General features: G+C 37.7%; 1 protein-coding gene across 1 annotated transcript in view; it reads left to right on the forward strand.

Annotated features, from left to right (window-relative positions):
* The window catches only part of si:dkey-192p21.6 (uncharacterized protein LOC565246 homolog), a 30,224-nt gene that overhangs the window by 11,884 nt on the left and 5,302 nt on the right, over positions 1–13,038 (forward strand). The window contains exons 7-14 of the mRNA XM_034682347.1: positions 202–278; positions 781–811; positions 1,442–1,602; positions 6,400–6,512; positions 6,767–6,888; positions 7,531–7,654; positions 8,309–8,395; positions 10,730–10,807. Of these exons, the coding sequence (XP_034538238.1) occupies positions 202–278; positions 781–811; positions 1,442–1,602; positions 6,400–6,512; positions 6,767–6,888; positions 7,531–7,654; positions 8,309–8,395; positions 10,730–10,807 (793 nt within the window). The remainder of the gene's footprint in view (positions 1–201; positions 279–780; positions 812–1,441; positions 1,603–6,399; positions 6,513–6,766; positions 6,889–7,530; positions 7,655–8,308; positions 8,396–10,729; positions 10,808–13,038) is intronic.

The following is a 13,038-nucleotide window of genomic DNA, read 5'->3' on the forward strand; positions in this document are numbered from 1 at the left end:
TTTCATTGGATTTTGATTTGCTCTTACAGTGTTTTTATTAATTTTTTACTATTTTGTGTTTTGAACTATTTTTTAGAAGTGTTTTATTTGTTTTATTCTGATTCTTTTATTCTATTCAATTTTTTTTTCTGACAGCATTTTATGTTCTTTGTGTTTGAACTTATTTCACCTCACTGTGCAGCACTCGTACTGTTCTTGTAGGTTTTCTCTGACGGTGATGGTTTTTGTGAACTACGGTGGAGGAGGTTACTGGTTCCTTCAACATGCACCATGGAATGGTAAAGTATGACACAAATCTGAAGCACATTTACCCCTTTTTTCTTGAATTACCAATCAGAAATGAGACAAGAAGAATGTGGGATGAGTGTTGCTCTGCTGCTCTTCTGGGAGAGTAAGAGGAAGTGAGGAGGAAAGAGTCAGCAGCAGTAACTCTTGAGTTCCCTGCAGTGATGCACCTCTGGACCTGAAAACAAATATCACCATCACTTTTATTTAATTAATCCTCTGTTTATGGTGTTCTGAATTAAAATGTCTTTGCCATAAGGGTGTATTGATTCCTGGCAGGGTATGAATCATCTTAGTTTTGCTGCAGGAAACTATGACACAGGAGTACAGATATTAACATAACACCCACTTTTAAATGAGAGCTTAATGACAAAGGCCTCACTGATTGTTTTTAATTACACTTAAAGTCCTTCAGGATTTTAAAGATTATAAAAGTGACATCAAATTCAAGTATCTGTTTACTGATATGAATGAATGTCTGTGGATTGGTTGCAGGTCTAACTGTAGCAGATCTCGTCATGCCATGGTAGGTTTGTTACTCTGTAACATCTCATTCCTCTAATAACCTTTATATGTACACATACACTACCAGTCACAAGTTTGGACACACCTTCTCATTCAATGGTTTTTATTTATTTTAATTATTTTCAACATGGTAGATTAATACTGAAGACATCAAAACTATGATATAATCTGGTTCTGCCATAATCTGGATTACAACAGTAGTCAAATAGGGCTATCCATTGTGTACTAACCCTACCTCTGAACAACACAACTGATGGTCTCAAACACATTAAGAAGGCAAGTCATTCTACAAATGAACTCTTGACAAGGCTCATGTTCATTAGAAACCATTCCAGGAGACCACTTCATGAAGCAGACTGAGAGAATACCAAGAGTGTGCAAAGCTGTCATGAAGGAAAAAGGGGGCTACTTTACAGAATCTAAAATCTAAAACATATTCTGCTTTGTTTAACACTTTTTGGTTCATTCAATAATTCAATATATGTTCTTTCATAGTTTCGATGCCTTCAGTATTAATCTACAGAGTTTACAATCATTACAATAAATACAAACCCTTGAATGAGAAGGTGTTTCCAAACATTTGACTGGTACTGTGTGTGTTTCTAAAGTGCAATGTTGTGTTTTCTTCCAGGTTCGTGTTCATTATTGGAACCTCAGTCGTGTTAGCTTTTGCATCCATGCAGAGGAAAGGAGTGAGTCGGATACAGCTGCTGCGCAAAATCACCTGGAGAACCGTGGTCCTCCTGCTGCTGGGCTTCTGCTTCCTGAACTACTCTCCAAGAGACGGACCACGTGAGAGCAAATATGTAGCACAGGATTGTTAATGATACAAATGTAGGGCCTGGTTTAGCTTGTTTGTTATACACTGAAACATACATTGGAAACAGGTCTAGTATAATGTTCACTCATTACATGTAGTACACTTATAATGATCCCTAATGGAGACTGTAAAAGGGTTTTTCTGATATTAATATGAATAGAGGGTGTAACACTTTTTTTTAGGATTATTCCAATATAATGTTGGTTAATAATCAATATTTACAGAAAATAATCCAAGAATATTAAACAAAATATTTAAGTCATTTAAATCAGCAGTTCCCAAAGTGGGGGTCGGGACTCCCTGGGGGGGTCACAAGACACAAATGGGGGGTCATGAGGTGTCTTCTGGAATGTTTTGTTTTCTTAAAGGTGACATATCATGCAAAATGGACTTTTTAATGGTTCTCTACCTGAAATATGTGTCCCTGGCATGTCTACAAACCCCCCGAGAATGAAAAAAATCCATTCTGCCCCTGTTCTGATTTCTCCACCTTTCTGTAAATGTGTGTGAAACGAGCCGTTTCAGACTTCCGTGTTTTTGTTACGTAACAACAATATCCGGTCTGTCACGGAGTCAGAGCTCGGAGCTTGTTCAGCCCATAGACTGTATAAAATAATACTGAATCCCCTCCTCCGTTTTTCATTCCCTGCACACGTGTGCTAACAAGGAGCTTAGGAGGGATGCATGCAAGTTGTAGGCTGTCTTAATAAACACAAAGGTCGGTTTTACTCCCCACGTCTGCAGATTTGAAGATCTAGTGAATGATTTTTATTTGTCATGGATAAGTGCTAGCACTAATTAGCATAGCTACATAGCTACATGTCGTAGCTGTAGCTGTGTACCAAGACACATGTCTACATACTGACAAATAAAACAACAAGAAACACAGAATCTGTGACCAATCCTTCAGAAAGGTCCGGCTGCCTTTTCTGTTAGAGGTCGGTTTTACTCCCCACGTCTGCAGATTTGAAGATCTAGTGGATGATTTTTATTTATCATGGATAAGTGCTAGCGCTAGTTAGCATAGCCACATAGCTACATGTTTGTAGCTGTGTACCAAGACACACATCGACATACTGATAAATAAAACAACAAGAAACACTAAATCTGTGACCAATCCTTCAGAAAGGTCCTGCTACAGGCGCCTCTCCGTCAGGATCAGATTCTGGATCAGATTCAGAGGGTTGAAGTAACGTGATCTCTGAGCAGCCGTGTATATTCAGCCAACATGTAAACATTAGATCAACGTGCTGGACAGCCGAGGCACATCCACTTCCTGAGGGGGCGTGGTCAGAGAGAAAACAGAGTGTTCTGAGGAGGACTGAAGAAGAGGGTTCTTCAGGTAGACCAAAATCTGATTTCAAAGTGTTTTTTTGAGCATAAACTTTAAAGACTTGTTTTGGGGACCTCTTAGACCAATATATATTGATGAAAAAAGCGTGATGTCACCTTTAAAGTACATTTTACCCGTTATAGTAAAAAATATCAACAAAAATAGAAGCTTAACTTGAAATAAAACCTTGAAAATAGAAAACATGATGACTTTTCTGCCTTTCTTTTTGCCAGATGACTATATGATAGTCATCTGGCAAAAAGATACCTACAGTACATGACACTCTCATAGAGGTAGGTTAATTTTCTGCAGACCTGCTAAATGCAGCCACATTAAAACACTTTGAGGGACAGTGGGGGTCGTGAGTCTTTGGCACTTGTGTTTTGGGGGTCGCAGGATGAAAAGTTTGGGAACCCCTGGTTTAAAACATTAATTAAAATACATTTTATGATTTGATTAAAGCTAGGGTTGGTAGTCACTGAAAACTAGCATGAATTTGAATGTAGCATTTCCTCAGAACTCAGACTAAGGGATTTGATTGGTTTCATCATTTGGCTCCTGATGGCAGGGATTGGTTGGTGTTTTCCCAGGGTTACTCTGGCTGTAGATAGCAGCTTTTCTTACCTCTTTTTAAAGAACACATTATGTATTGATTGCCATCAGGACAGAAAGATCATTTTAACCAGTAGAACAGTAAGTGTATCTAAATCTGATTACCAACCCCAGCCTTAAAGTATGAATGTTACCTTTTCTTACACAACTGAACAGCTTTTAGTCTTATTAGTTTTAGAGTCCATAAAGTAGTCATCAGCATTTTCACAGTTTTTAATATTTCATTGACCAAAGAAGTGATAATATACTTAAAATGACTAAATAATTGTAAGCAACTGCCTTAATTTCATACAAGCAGGAATTAATCCTCAGCCCCTGGTTTGATCACTTCAGTTTCAAGAACACTAAAAGTCAAGAGACAATCACACAGAGTTTTGATAGAAGCTGCAGGGCTGCAGGGCTCTTAGGGTTAAATGAGGAGAAGCTTGCTAAAAAGCAAAAAACCCTGCTTCACTATCCACCTGGGGATGCTGTGGGCGCCTTCCACACATCAGCCATCCCCACAGCTAATGGACTTTCCTGGGTGGATGTCTGCATAACTGGGTTAACAAAAATATCATTATTGTTTCTGCAGTCTCAAAACCCAGCACCAGGGGACGTTTAACAGAGCAGATAAAGCAAAAACAACCGGGACATAATGGATGATTACAGATAGGGTTACACCCTTTGGTCCCACGCAGCTGCTGTTGAGGCTGCTGCGAGAGCTGATCATAGCGTCACACAGACTTTAACCATAAACTGCAGCTTTGCCCTCTGTTTCCTGGGATGTCCTTGGCATGTCTGTCAGAAAAATAAATTCAACTGTGGAATGGGATGATATCAGCTCAATAAGTTAAATGGTTTCAATGTCAGACAGGAGAGAAAAGGTGTTAACATCACACATCAGTTGTGATTTATTTCAAATAAAAGCTGCAATAATTAGACTCACTGGAATGAAGGGCATTAGGACTTGTGGGTTTTTATTTGGATTTAGGACACCTTGAAATCAAGATATTGTTTTGCTTATGGTAAGAATATGTTTTCAATGTCTATCTCTGACCTGCTTTATTCAGCTCTGCTCACCATGCCCATGGAATTATTGTGTTAACTAATCCATCCCTGAAAGTGTCCATACAAGGGACGACATGCAGCAGGGAACATACTTATGCAATCTTATAAAACATCAACAAGGAATCAGCTCTTCTCAAAATACCTATAGATCAGAAACTACTTACAGTTCATCTTTAATCGTTCACCTCCACAGTAGACCTCAACATATTTGGGGAGAACAGAAGCAGTGTTTTATCTTTGAGGGGATGTAACCTGTGATTTAATGAGCGTGTCATTAGTAAGAGCTTCCTTTCCTTTTAGTTCTGCCGCTGATTTGATTTGTTAGGATCAATTATGGGGGTTATGCTGTTTTTTACGTCACTTTGTTCAGCAAAGAGGTTTTCAATTAACTAATGTGTAGATTACTATCAACCCCTCAACCACAAGTCAATCCTTTCCTTGTTGAGGCAAAGAGATAAGTGAGAACCTTTGATTAGCTTCCCACATTCCTGTCAAGTCCATCTCCTCAAGGCTGAGACCATTTCCCCAAGTGTCCTGCTGACGATCATCCTGTTTCAGCGGTGATGGTGATGGAGACGATGTTATCATGATTCATAGGATCAGTTTCCTGCTGTACCATGTGCAACAGACCGCAGAAATACTGCTGCACTATCTAACACTTCCTGTACATGCTCATCTTCATCCTCATCATCATCCTCATCATCATCATCATAACACTACTACTACTACTACTACTACTACTACTACTTCTACTACTACTACTACTACTACACTACTACTGCTACTTCTATTGCTACAACAACTATTAGTTTTACTACTACTACTACTACTACTACTACTACTATTACTACTACTACTACTACTACTACTACACTACTACTACTATTACTACTACTACTACTACTACTTCTACTACAGTACTACTACTACTATACTACTACTACTACTACTACTACTACTAAAGTACTACTACTACTACAGAACTACTACTACTACTAAAGTACTACTACTACTATTACTACTACAGTACTACTACTACTTTACTACTACTACTACTACCACTTTACTACTACTACTACTACTTCTACTACAGTACTACTACTACTACTACACTGCTACTTCTACTACTACTACTACTACTACTACCAATAAAAATAATAATGATCATATAAATAACAATAATAGCAGTAATAACAATAAGCATAATTTTAAAATAATATTAACAATAATAGAAATTATAAGTATAATAATGATAACAATAATAATAATAACAATACAAATGATAATAATAATAATAATAATAATAATAATAATAATAATAATAATAATAATAATAATAATAATAATAATAATAATAATAATAATAAAAGCAATAATAATGGTAATGACAATAAAATACAATTTGAATAATAATATGAATGGCAATAAATAACAAAATAATAATACACAAAAATAGATATCATTATAATAAAAATAATAATTGTGATAATAAAACAATAAGAGGAATAGTACAAACAATAATAATAATAATAATAATAATAATAATAATAATAATAATCACAATAATAATCACAATAATCACAATAATCACAATAATAATAATGCAAATTACAGAAAATTAAAAACAAAATCATGAATAGACGATCCAGATCAGAGCTTTCTTTTTTAAAACAATGTTTTTGAATAGATTTAAAAGCAGTGAGAGATGATAATCATAACTAAGTTTCCAGACTCATATGAGGGCTCATGCTTTTTGTTTTTGACTGTGTTCCAGTTTCCCTGTCCTGGCTGAGAGTCCCTGGAGTGCTGCAGCGTCTGGGCTTTACTTACTTTGCTCTGTCTCTCCTGCAGACTTTCTGGGGCCAGAAAGAAATCCCTCTGAGAGAAGTGAGCGGCTTCGTTGAGTTTACTTTAGTGAATTGTTACTAAGGAAAACAAATTAAAGACGTCCAGCCTGATGCATACTTTTATAAGAAGCTAGCTTGCGTAGTCAATTCCTGTTTCTATTTTTACAGTGCTGTTATTCTCATTAGTGGGAGCCGGCCAGATACACCACTCATCTTTGTGTTCAGAAAAAGTCAAAAGAAAGTTGTTGTTTTGTACCTCCCTTACTTCATGATAACAAAATGTGTGTACTGCAGCATCACTGGTGGAACCCTGTGCAGGATGTTGTCCTTTATTGGCAGCAGTGGCTGATTATCATCGTGCTGGAGACTCTGTGGCTGTGCATCACTCTGCTAATGCCTGTGCCCAGCTGCCCAACGTAAGTCCAACAGGACTCCTGTCATGTCAGTGAGTCTGATCTACTCCTTGGTTCAGTGTATTCATAAGCAGTCCGTTTCTCCATGCTGAGGTGATCTCATTGTGGGCTGCTGGGGTGCAGCAGAGGTGTATGTGTGCACCTTGTGTTTTGCTGATGTTATGAACCATCATGATTTATGAGCATGAGGTGGATGCTTCAGAGGGGAATAATTACCCAATCTCAGTCTGTCATGTGCAATAAGAGGAGGAGGGAGACAGAAGATCCATCTTCCTCGCTCTGTGTCTTCTGCTTGGTGCTGCTTTTGTTTTTAATTTTCCTTTTCTTTGAACCTAACTGGTGCTAAATATTAAAAATTCAGATAGTAATGAAAGTAAAACTGTCTTTGCTCCTTTTCTAAACATGGTATGATCTGTTTTTATAGTTTTTGATATGAGATGAGAATGTGTTGTCAACCCAGATCCCTCACAAAGCTTAAAAACAAGTGGGGATCTTTGCCATCAGATATCAGTGATGAGCATTCATTGGTTAAATCTTTCTCATGTTCCTGTTCACCTTCAACGCTCTGTATCCCTGTAACCTGCAACATCTGTAACAAACATGTTCACTTCTTTTGATTTAATCATATTATTTCTTTGTTGTCAGAGGGTATCTGGGAGCTGGTGGAATTGGTGATAATGGTCTTTACCCAAACTGCACAGGAGGCGCAGCGGGTTACATCGATAGATGGATGTTTGGTGATAATATGTACAGATACCCAACATGCAAAGTAAGATTTGTCATTTCATACATCTATCATAAAAGCCTGTCTGGGTATGGTGGCTGGGAAGTGCAATCCAAATTTTGAAAGGATGAAACACGTTTACAAAGTTGAAGACAAATGTGCATTTTATGATTAAACATTTTTACCTCTTACCTGAAACAAAATTACAAACAACAGATTCTAATGGAAAAGGAAAGTACCAAATACTTGAGGTGATCCAGAAGTGATCAAGTGAGCAGTTTGTTTTGGCCGAGAGAAATGGAGTGGTGTAACCCAGAGTTTATGCCGACCAAACAAGGTTTTGCTCGTTTCGTGGAACCCATCTGAGCCAGTTAACACAGTTTTGCAGTTTGTGTGGATGGTCTTTAGAGTTTTTAAGTCTGTCGCTTGTAAAATTGTCTCAACGCTTGTAAAAGTGTTTCGTATTTTGTACCTTTTTTATTCTTAAATGTAAATGTGTTTTGTTCTTGGTAAAAGTGTTTAATATCATTTAGTTTTATAAAATGCAAAAAAAAATTCCAAGATGTAAATTTGTCTCCAACTTTGTAAACATGTTTCATGTTTTGTAAATTTGTGTTGCACTCACCAGCCACCGTACCTGTGAGATTAAATATGTTTAAATAACCTTCTTTGTTCTTTTTCTTATGTTGCCCTGTGCAGGAAATGTATCTGACCACACAGCCCTTTGACCCAGAGGGGGTCCTGGGTACAATCAACTCGATCGTCATGGGATTCTTGGGGATGCAGGTAAGCTTAATGGATCTTTTTTTTTCTCCTGTTCAATTCAAGACTTGTTTAAAAGGGTGGTTTAGGGCACTGACTTACCCTAAAGGTTAAGTTGCACGCCCATATAGCGGATGACCCGAGTTTGAATCCAGCCTGCGGCCTCCCTCCTGCATGTTATTCCCCCACTCTCTCCTAATTTCCTATAACATCCACTGTCCTCTCCTCTATAAAATAAAGGTGTAAAAGCCCAAAAAATATCACTTAAAAAAAAAGGTGGTTTAGCTTAGTTAAAAATGATATATGAATGCTGAAGGATCAGGTTATACGTTGATCTCCTTTTAATAACAAAAAGTGATATATGCATAAATCTCTGAATTAAAATAACAGAATTTAATTTACCTTCTTTGTGCTTGCGTCGGGGTCTTGTCTCACCCTGTCCAGATTCTATTTCCCATAACTACCAACCTAACCATACATAATCCCACTTATTAGCCGGTTATTATCCTAAAATACAAACACGTTGTAAAAAACATTGATTAAAGATTATTTCATTGATTTAAATGATTTATGTTTACAGTTTTTTAAAATAGTCCCAGTGATTCCTCGTCAGTGATCGTTCCATGGTGATGGATTCTTCTCTGCCTGTTGTGGTGGATTGAACATGAAACTGTCCTCATTCAGCTCTCCTTCTTCTCTGAGCTCTGTGGTTCACACACCTTTAAAAAGAAACTAATGTCACAACTTTGAACCCTGCTGCTATCATCACCACCGCTCATGGTTTAACTTTCTTTGTAGAGATCACTAACCTAAAGTTTCTCTCACCTGCCCCGCTCCTTCATCATATTGATGGACAGGATCCAACTTGAAAATGTCCGTAGCCTGTTGATTTAGCATGCTAACCAAAGCTAACGTTTTAGCCACATTGTTTTGATGCTAACAGAAGCTAACGGTTTCCCCTCACCTTACAGTCTATGTTGTCAACAAGCAGAAGCTAAATGTGTCTGAACTCTTTTCTGTGGATTGATTTGACATGAAATGTGATCAGTTTGTCTCTGGTGTTGATCATGTTAGTGAAAGTTACTAACCGCTGTCATTTGGTTTTGACCAATCGGAAGCAAGCATCTTACACAACCGGAAGATCAGTAAGAAAGACGGTTAATAACCATAGACTGTATAAATATGGACGTAGTATCCGTGACGTCACCCATCTGTTTCTGAAGAGCTGTTTTGAGGCCAATCGTTGGCGGCAGCCATATTGCTGCTGTCGAGTGATTGTGACGTAAAGAGGCGGAGTTTGAGCCTCCTCGCCAACAGCTACAGTGTTCCCGCCTGTCAATCAAGTCAGCTGTGACTCTCAATGGAAGACTAGTAATCTCAATATCTTTGAAATTGCAGGGTTAGATAAAAATTCACCCCCCGTACAGTGAGAGCCGATCAAGAAATGAGCTATCCAGACTACACTCGTCTTTTGTACCAGACTGTAAACATGTTTATTTCTGCTGTAAAGATCCGCTTCTTTGAATTGGTGTGTATGTGGTTTCTGGTTCTTCCGGAGCCAGCTTCAAGTGGATCCTCGACGAACTGCAGTTTTTAGCACTTCCACATTGGACTCATATTTTTAGACCGGAGGCTGCCGCTTGGTAATAACAGAGATTAACAGATGAACTGAGTGCAGCTTCATTGAAAGACTTGCAGTGAAATGCAGAAAACAGATAAAAAGATAGAAAGTTGGTCAAAAAATGTGCTGCTAACCTTTATCTCAATATCTATGAGACAGATTTGTAATGACAGTCATTTATTTTTAGTTTGAGATGAAAGCTAATGTTCATCATGGCTAATCTAGAGTATACGACATAGTTGACTCTGTTCTTAAATGAATGTTGTGTAAAATACTGTTTACCACCCAGCTTCAAATGCACAGCTGTCCTCCTTTAATGACAACACATTGAAACTCTGTCTCTTGTAACCGTTTATGTTGTGGGAAGTTGCCCCTGTGAAAAACAGCCACATTGCTCTATTCCCTACGGTGCTCTGCTCTGACCCCGTCAGTCAGCAGGCCTTAGACGAGACGCCAGGTGTCTGCTGCCCTCCTCTGTATGTTCATCCACGCCAAAGTCCTCAGCTGAAACATATTCATCATCACCAAATTAATCAGATGGTGCAGATGACTTACACTCCACATCTGCCTCAATAGGACAGGGGAAATGGGACCGCCAAGTCATGGGCATTGACACCCACATCCCAGGCCTATTTGGTTACCCAAGGGCAAATACACAGTGTTTACACAGTATTTCTCATTAAATGTGTGATGATGAGCTGTGGTGACTCTGCGTGTTGTGACCTTGTTCTCCACAGGCTGGGAAAATTATCATCTTCTACAAAAGAAGGACCGTCCACATCCTGTGCCGGTTCCTCGTGTGGGCTGCTGTACTGGTACGTTAAATCAAAAAAGCAAACAAAGAGTTTAAAAGACAAAACATCTCTCTGCCTCTGTGACCCTCAGAGAGCCGAGCACTCGTCCGCCCTGGCTGTTTGACTCTGCACTGCAGGCTAATCTGCAGAGTGTTGTCCTGCCACTCTGATATAAGTAGTAGCCGCTGAAGCCGTTCATTAGCAGGACATTGCAGAGGACATGTGTGATCTCATTACAATAAAACAACATCCATGTGAGGCTGGGTTTCCGGGCAGTAATGGGTATCCAGCTCCTCAGGGGGATACACACTATCCCTCATTGCTGCTTTACATGTGTTATTTTTATCAGAGGGGTTTAAGGAACATCTAATGAGGGTATGATAACTTAATATACATGCATAACAAGCCTCAAATATTTACAGATTAAACACATGACCACAGGTTTAAATTGATACTACTCATACATCATCTACAAGCATTTGCAAAAGGATCAAAGGCCGGTAATTCTATAATCAAAGGATTTTATAAATGTGCTCAGAGAGAATCTGAGGTCTTATTTGTTTGAATCTGTTCTCTTTCTGGGTGGTCTGTGAACAAGAAGAGAGGCAAGCTGTCCTCTATTTCATTTAAAGGAAGAATGCGTCCCACAGGGAGAAGCTCAGCGTTATATGAGATGGCCCGTTTTGCATTTCTAAACCTGTGACAGGAGGCTGTTAATCTGCTGTAATGAGACGCAGACATATCCATGTCAAAAGGCACAGCTTTGCTGAACTGTGCCTGGACACAGTCTTCATGTGTGTAGAGGAAGATGCTCCAGAGATGAAATTGTTCTTAAAATGGGGTCAGTGTGAGCCTTCATGCTGTGGAGGCAGACATCCTGAACTAGCGGTCCTGTGACCGAGAGCGATGATGGAGCCGGAGGAGCTGGAGCATCACTCAGCCTTTGAAATCGAAGTGTGCAGGGTGGAGAGAAGCAGAGTGAATCCAGCCCCTCTCTGCATGTTGTCTTTAGAAAACATACAGGAACAGAGACCGTTAGTTATGTCAGTCCTGTAATCTTACATATCCACTTCATCCACACTGGTATCTGTGACGGTTTGATTTATACCACAGAAAAGCTTTCTGAGGGAAGAACAAAATTGGTTGTTGGAGTTACTTTATGCCACAGAAGACCATGTCTTGAGTTGAGTACACATTCGATGACAAACCACAGTTTGGTAGGAAAAATGACTTCCTTAATGTTGATGAAAAATCAGATGATGGCAGATATCAGGTTGGGTTCCTCCTTGAAACTTGATTAAGTCAGTCTTATGGTTTCACTGGAAGAAGAGAGGGGATGGTTGAGATAGTAGGTTCAATAAATTGAATCTGCTTGGATATTTCAGCAACAATCTGTTTGGCAGTCCAGCACTGCCAATGGCATTGTTACAACAAATCTCACAACCTCAAGATTAAAATACAACAACTTTTATTAATACAGCACCTTTAAAAACAAATGTTTGCAAAGTGTTTTGAAAAAAAGCACGGCAGGATTCAGATGACAGAATAAACCTTTAACAGACAGAGAGGTGTGAAGAAATTCTAACAATGCAAAAAAAGAAATACAACACAAAAGGTTAAAAAGAATAAATTCAACCAAATAAAGTCATGAAACTGAAGAGCAATACATCATTGTTATAGAGGTTTTACATGTAAAAAATAAGGAAACAAATAATTATAAAGGTCCTTTGGAACCAAATATAAAGATATGCGTTTGTGTCATCTAGTCTGTGGACAGATAAAATCACTGTTCATTTTTATGCATTACTCTGTTGCTGTTTATACTGTGTCTCATACAATATTTTTGTAAATGTCTGTTCATCCTCATGAACTGTAAATTTAATTCCTTTAGGGTTAGAATTATTATCTTTAGTATTTATTCATTTATTTTAAATTTCTGATATGTATGGATGTGTCAGCAGTGAGAAAATAAAATAACTAAAAATAACTAAAAATAAAAAGTCAAAAAATGCAAATGTAAATTCATAAATAAATAAATAAATAAATAAGAACATAAATAAATAAATAAATAAATAAATAAATAAATAAATAAATAAATAAGAACATAAATAAATAAATAAATAAATAAATAAATAAATAAATAAATAAATAAGAACATAAATAAATAAATAAGAACATAAATAAATAAATAAATAAATAAATAAATAAATAAATAAATAAATAAGAACATAAATAAATAAATAAATAAATAA

This window comes from Notolabrus celidotus, chromosome 4 (genome assembly GCF_009762535.1).
Source record: "Notolabrus celidotus isolate fNotCel1 chromosome 4, fNotCel1.pri, whole genome shotgun sequence".
In the NCBI taxonomy this organism is placed as follows: Eukaryota; Metazoa; Chordata; class Actinopteri; order Labriformes; family Labridae; genus Notolabrus; species Notolabrus celidotus.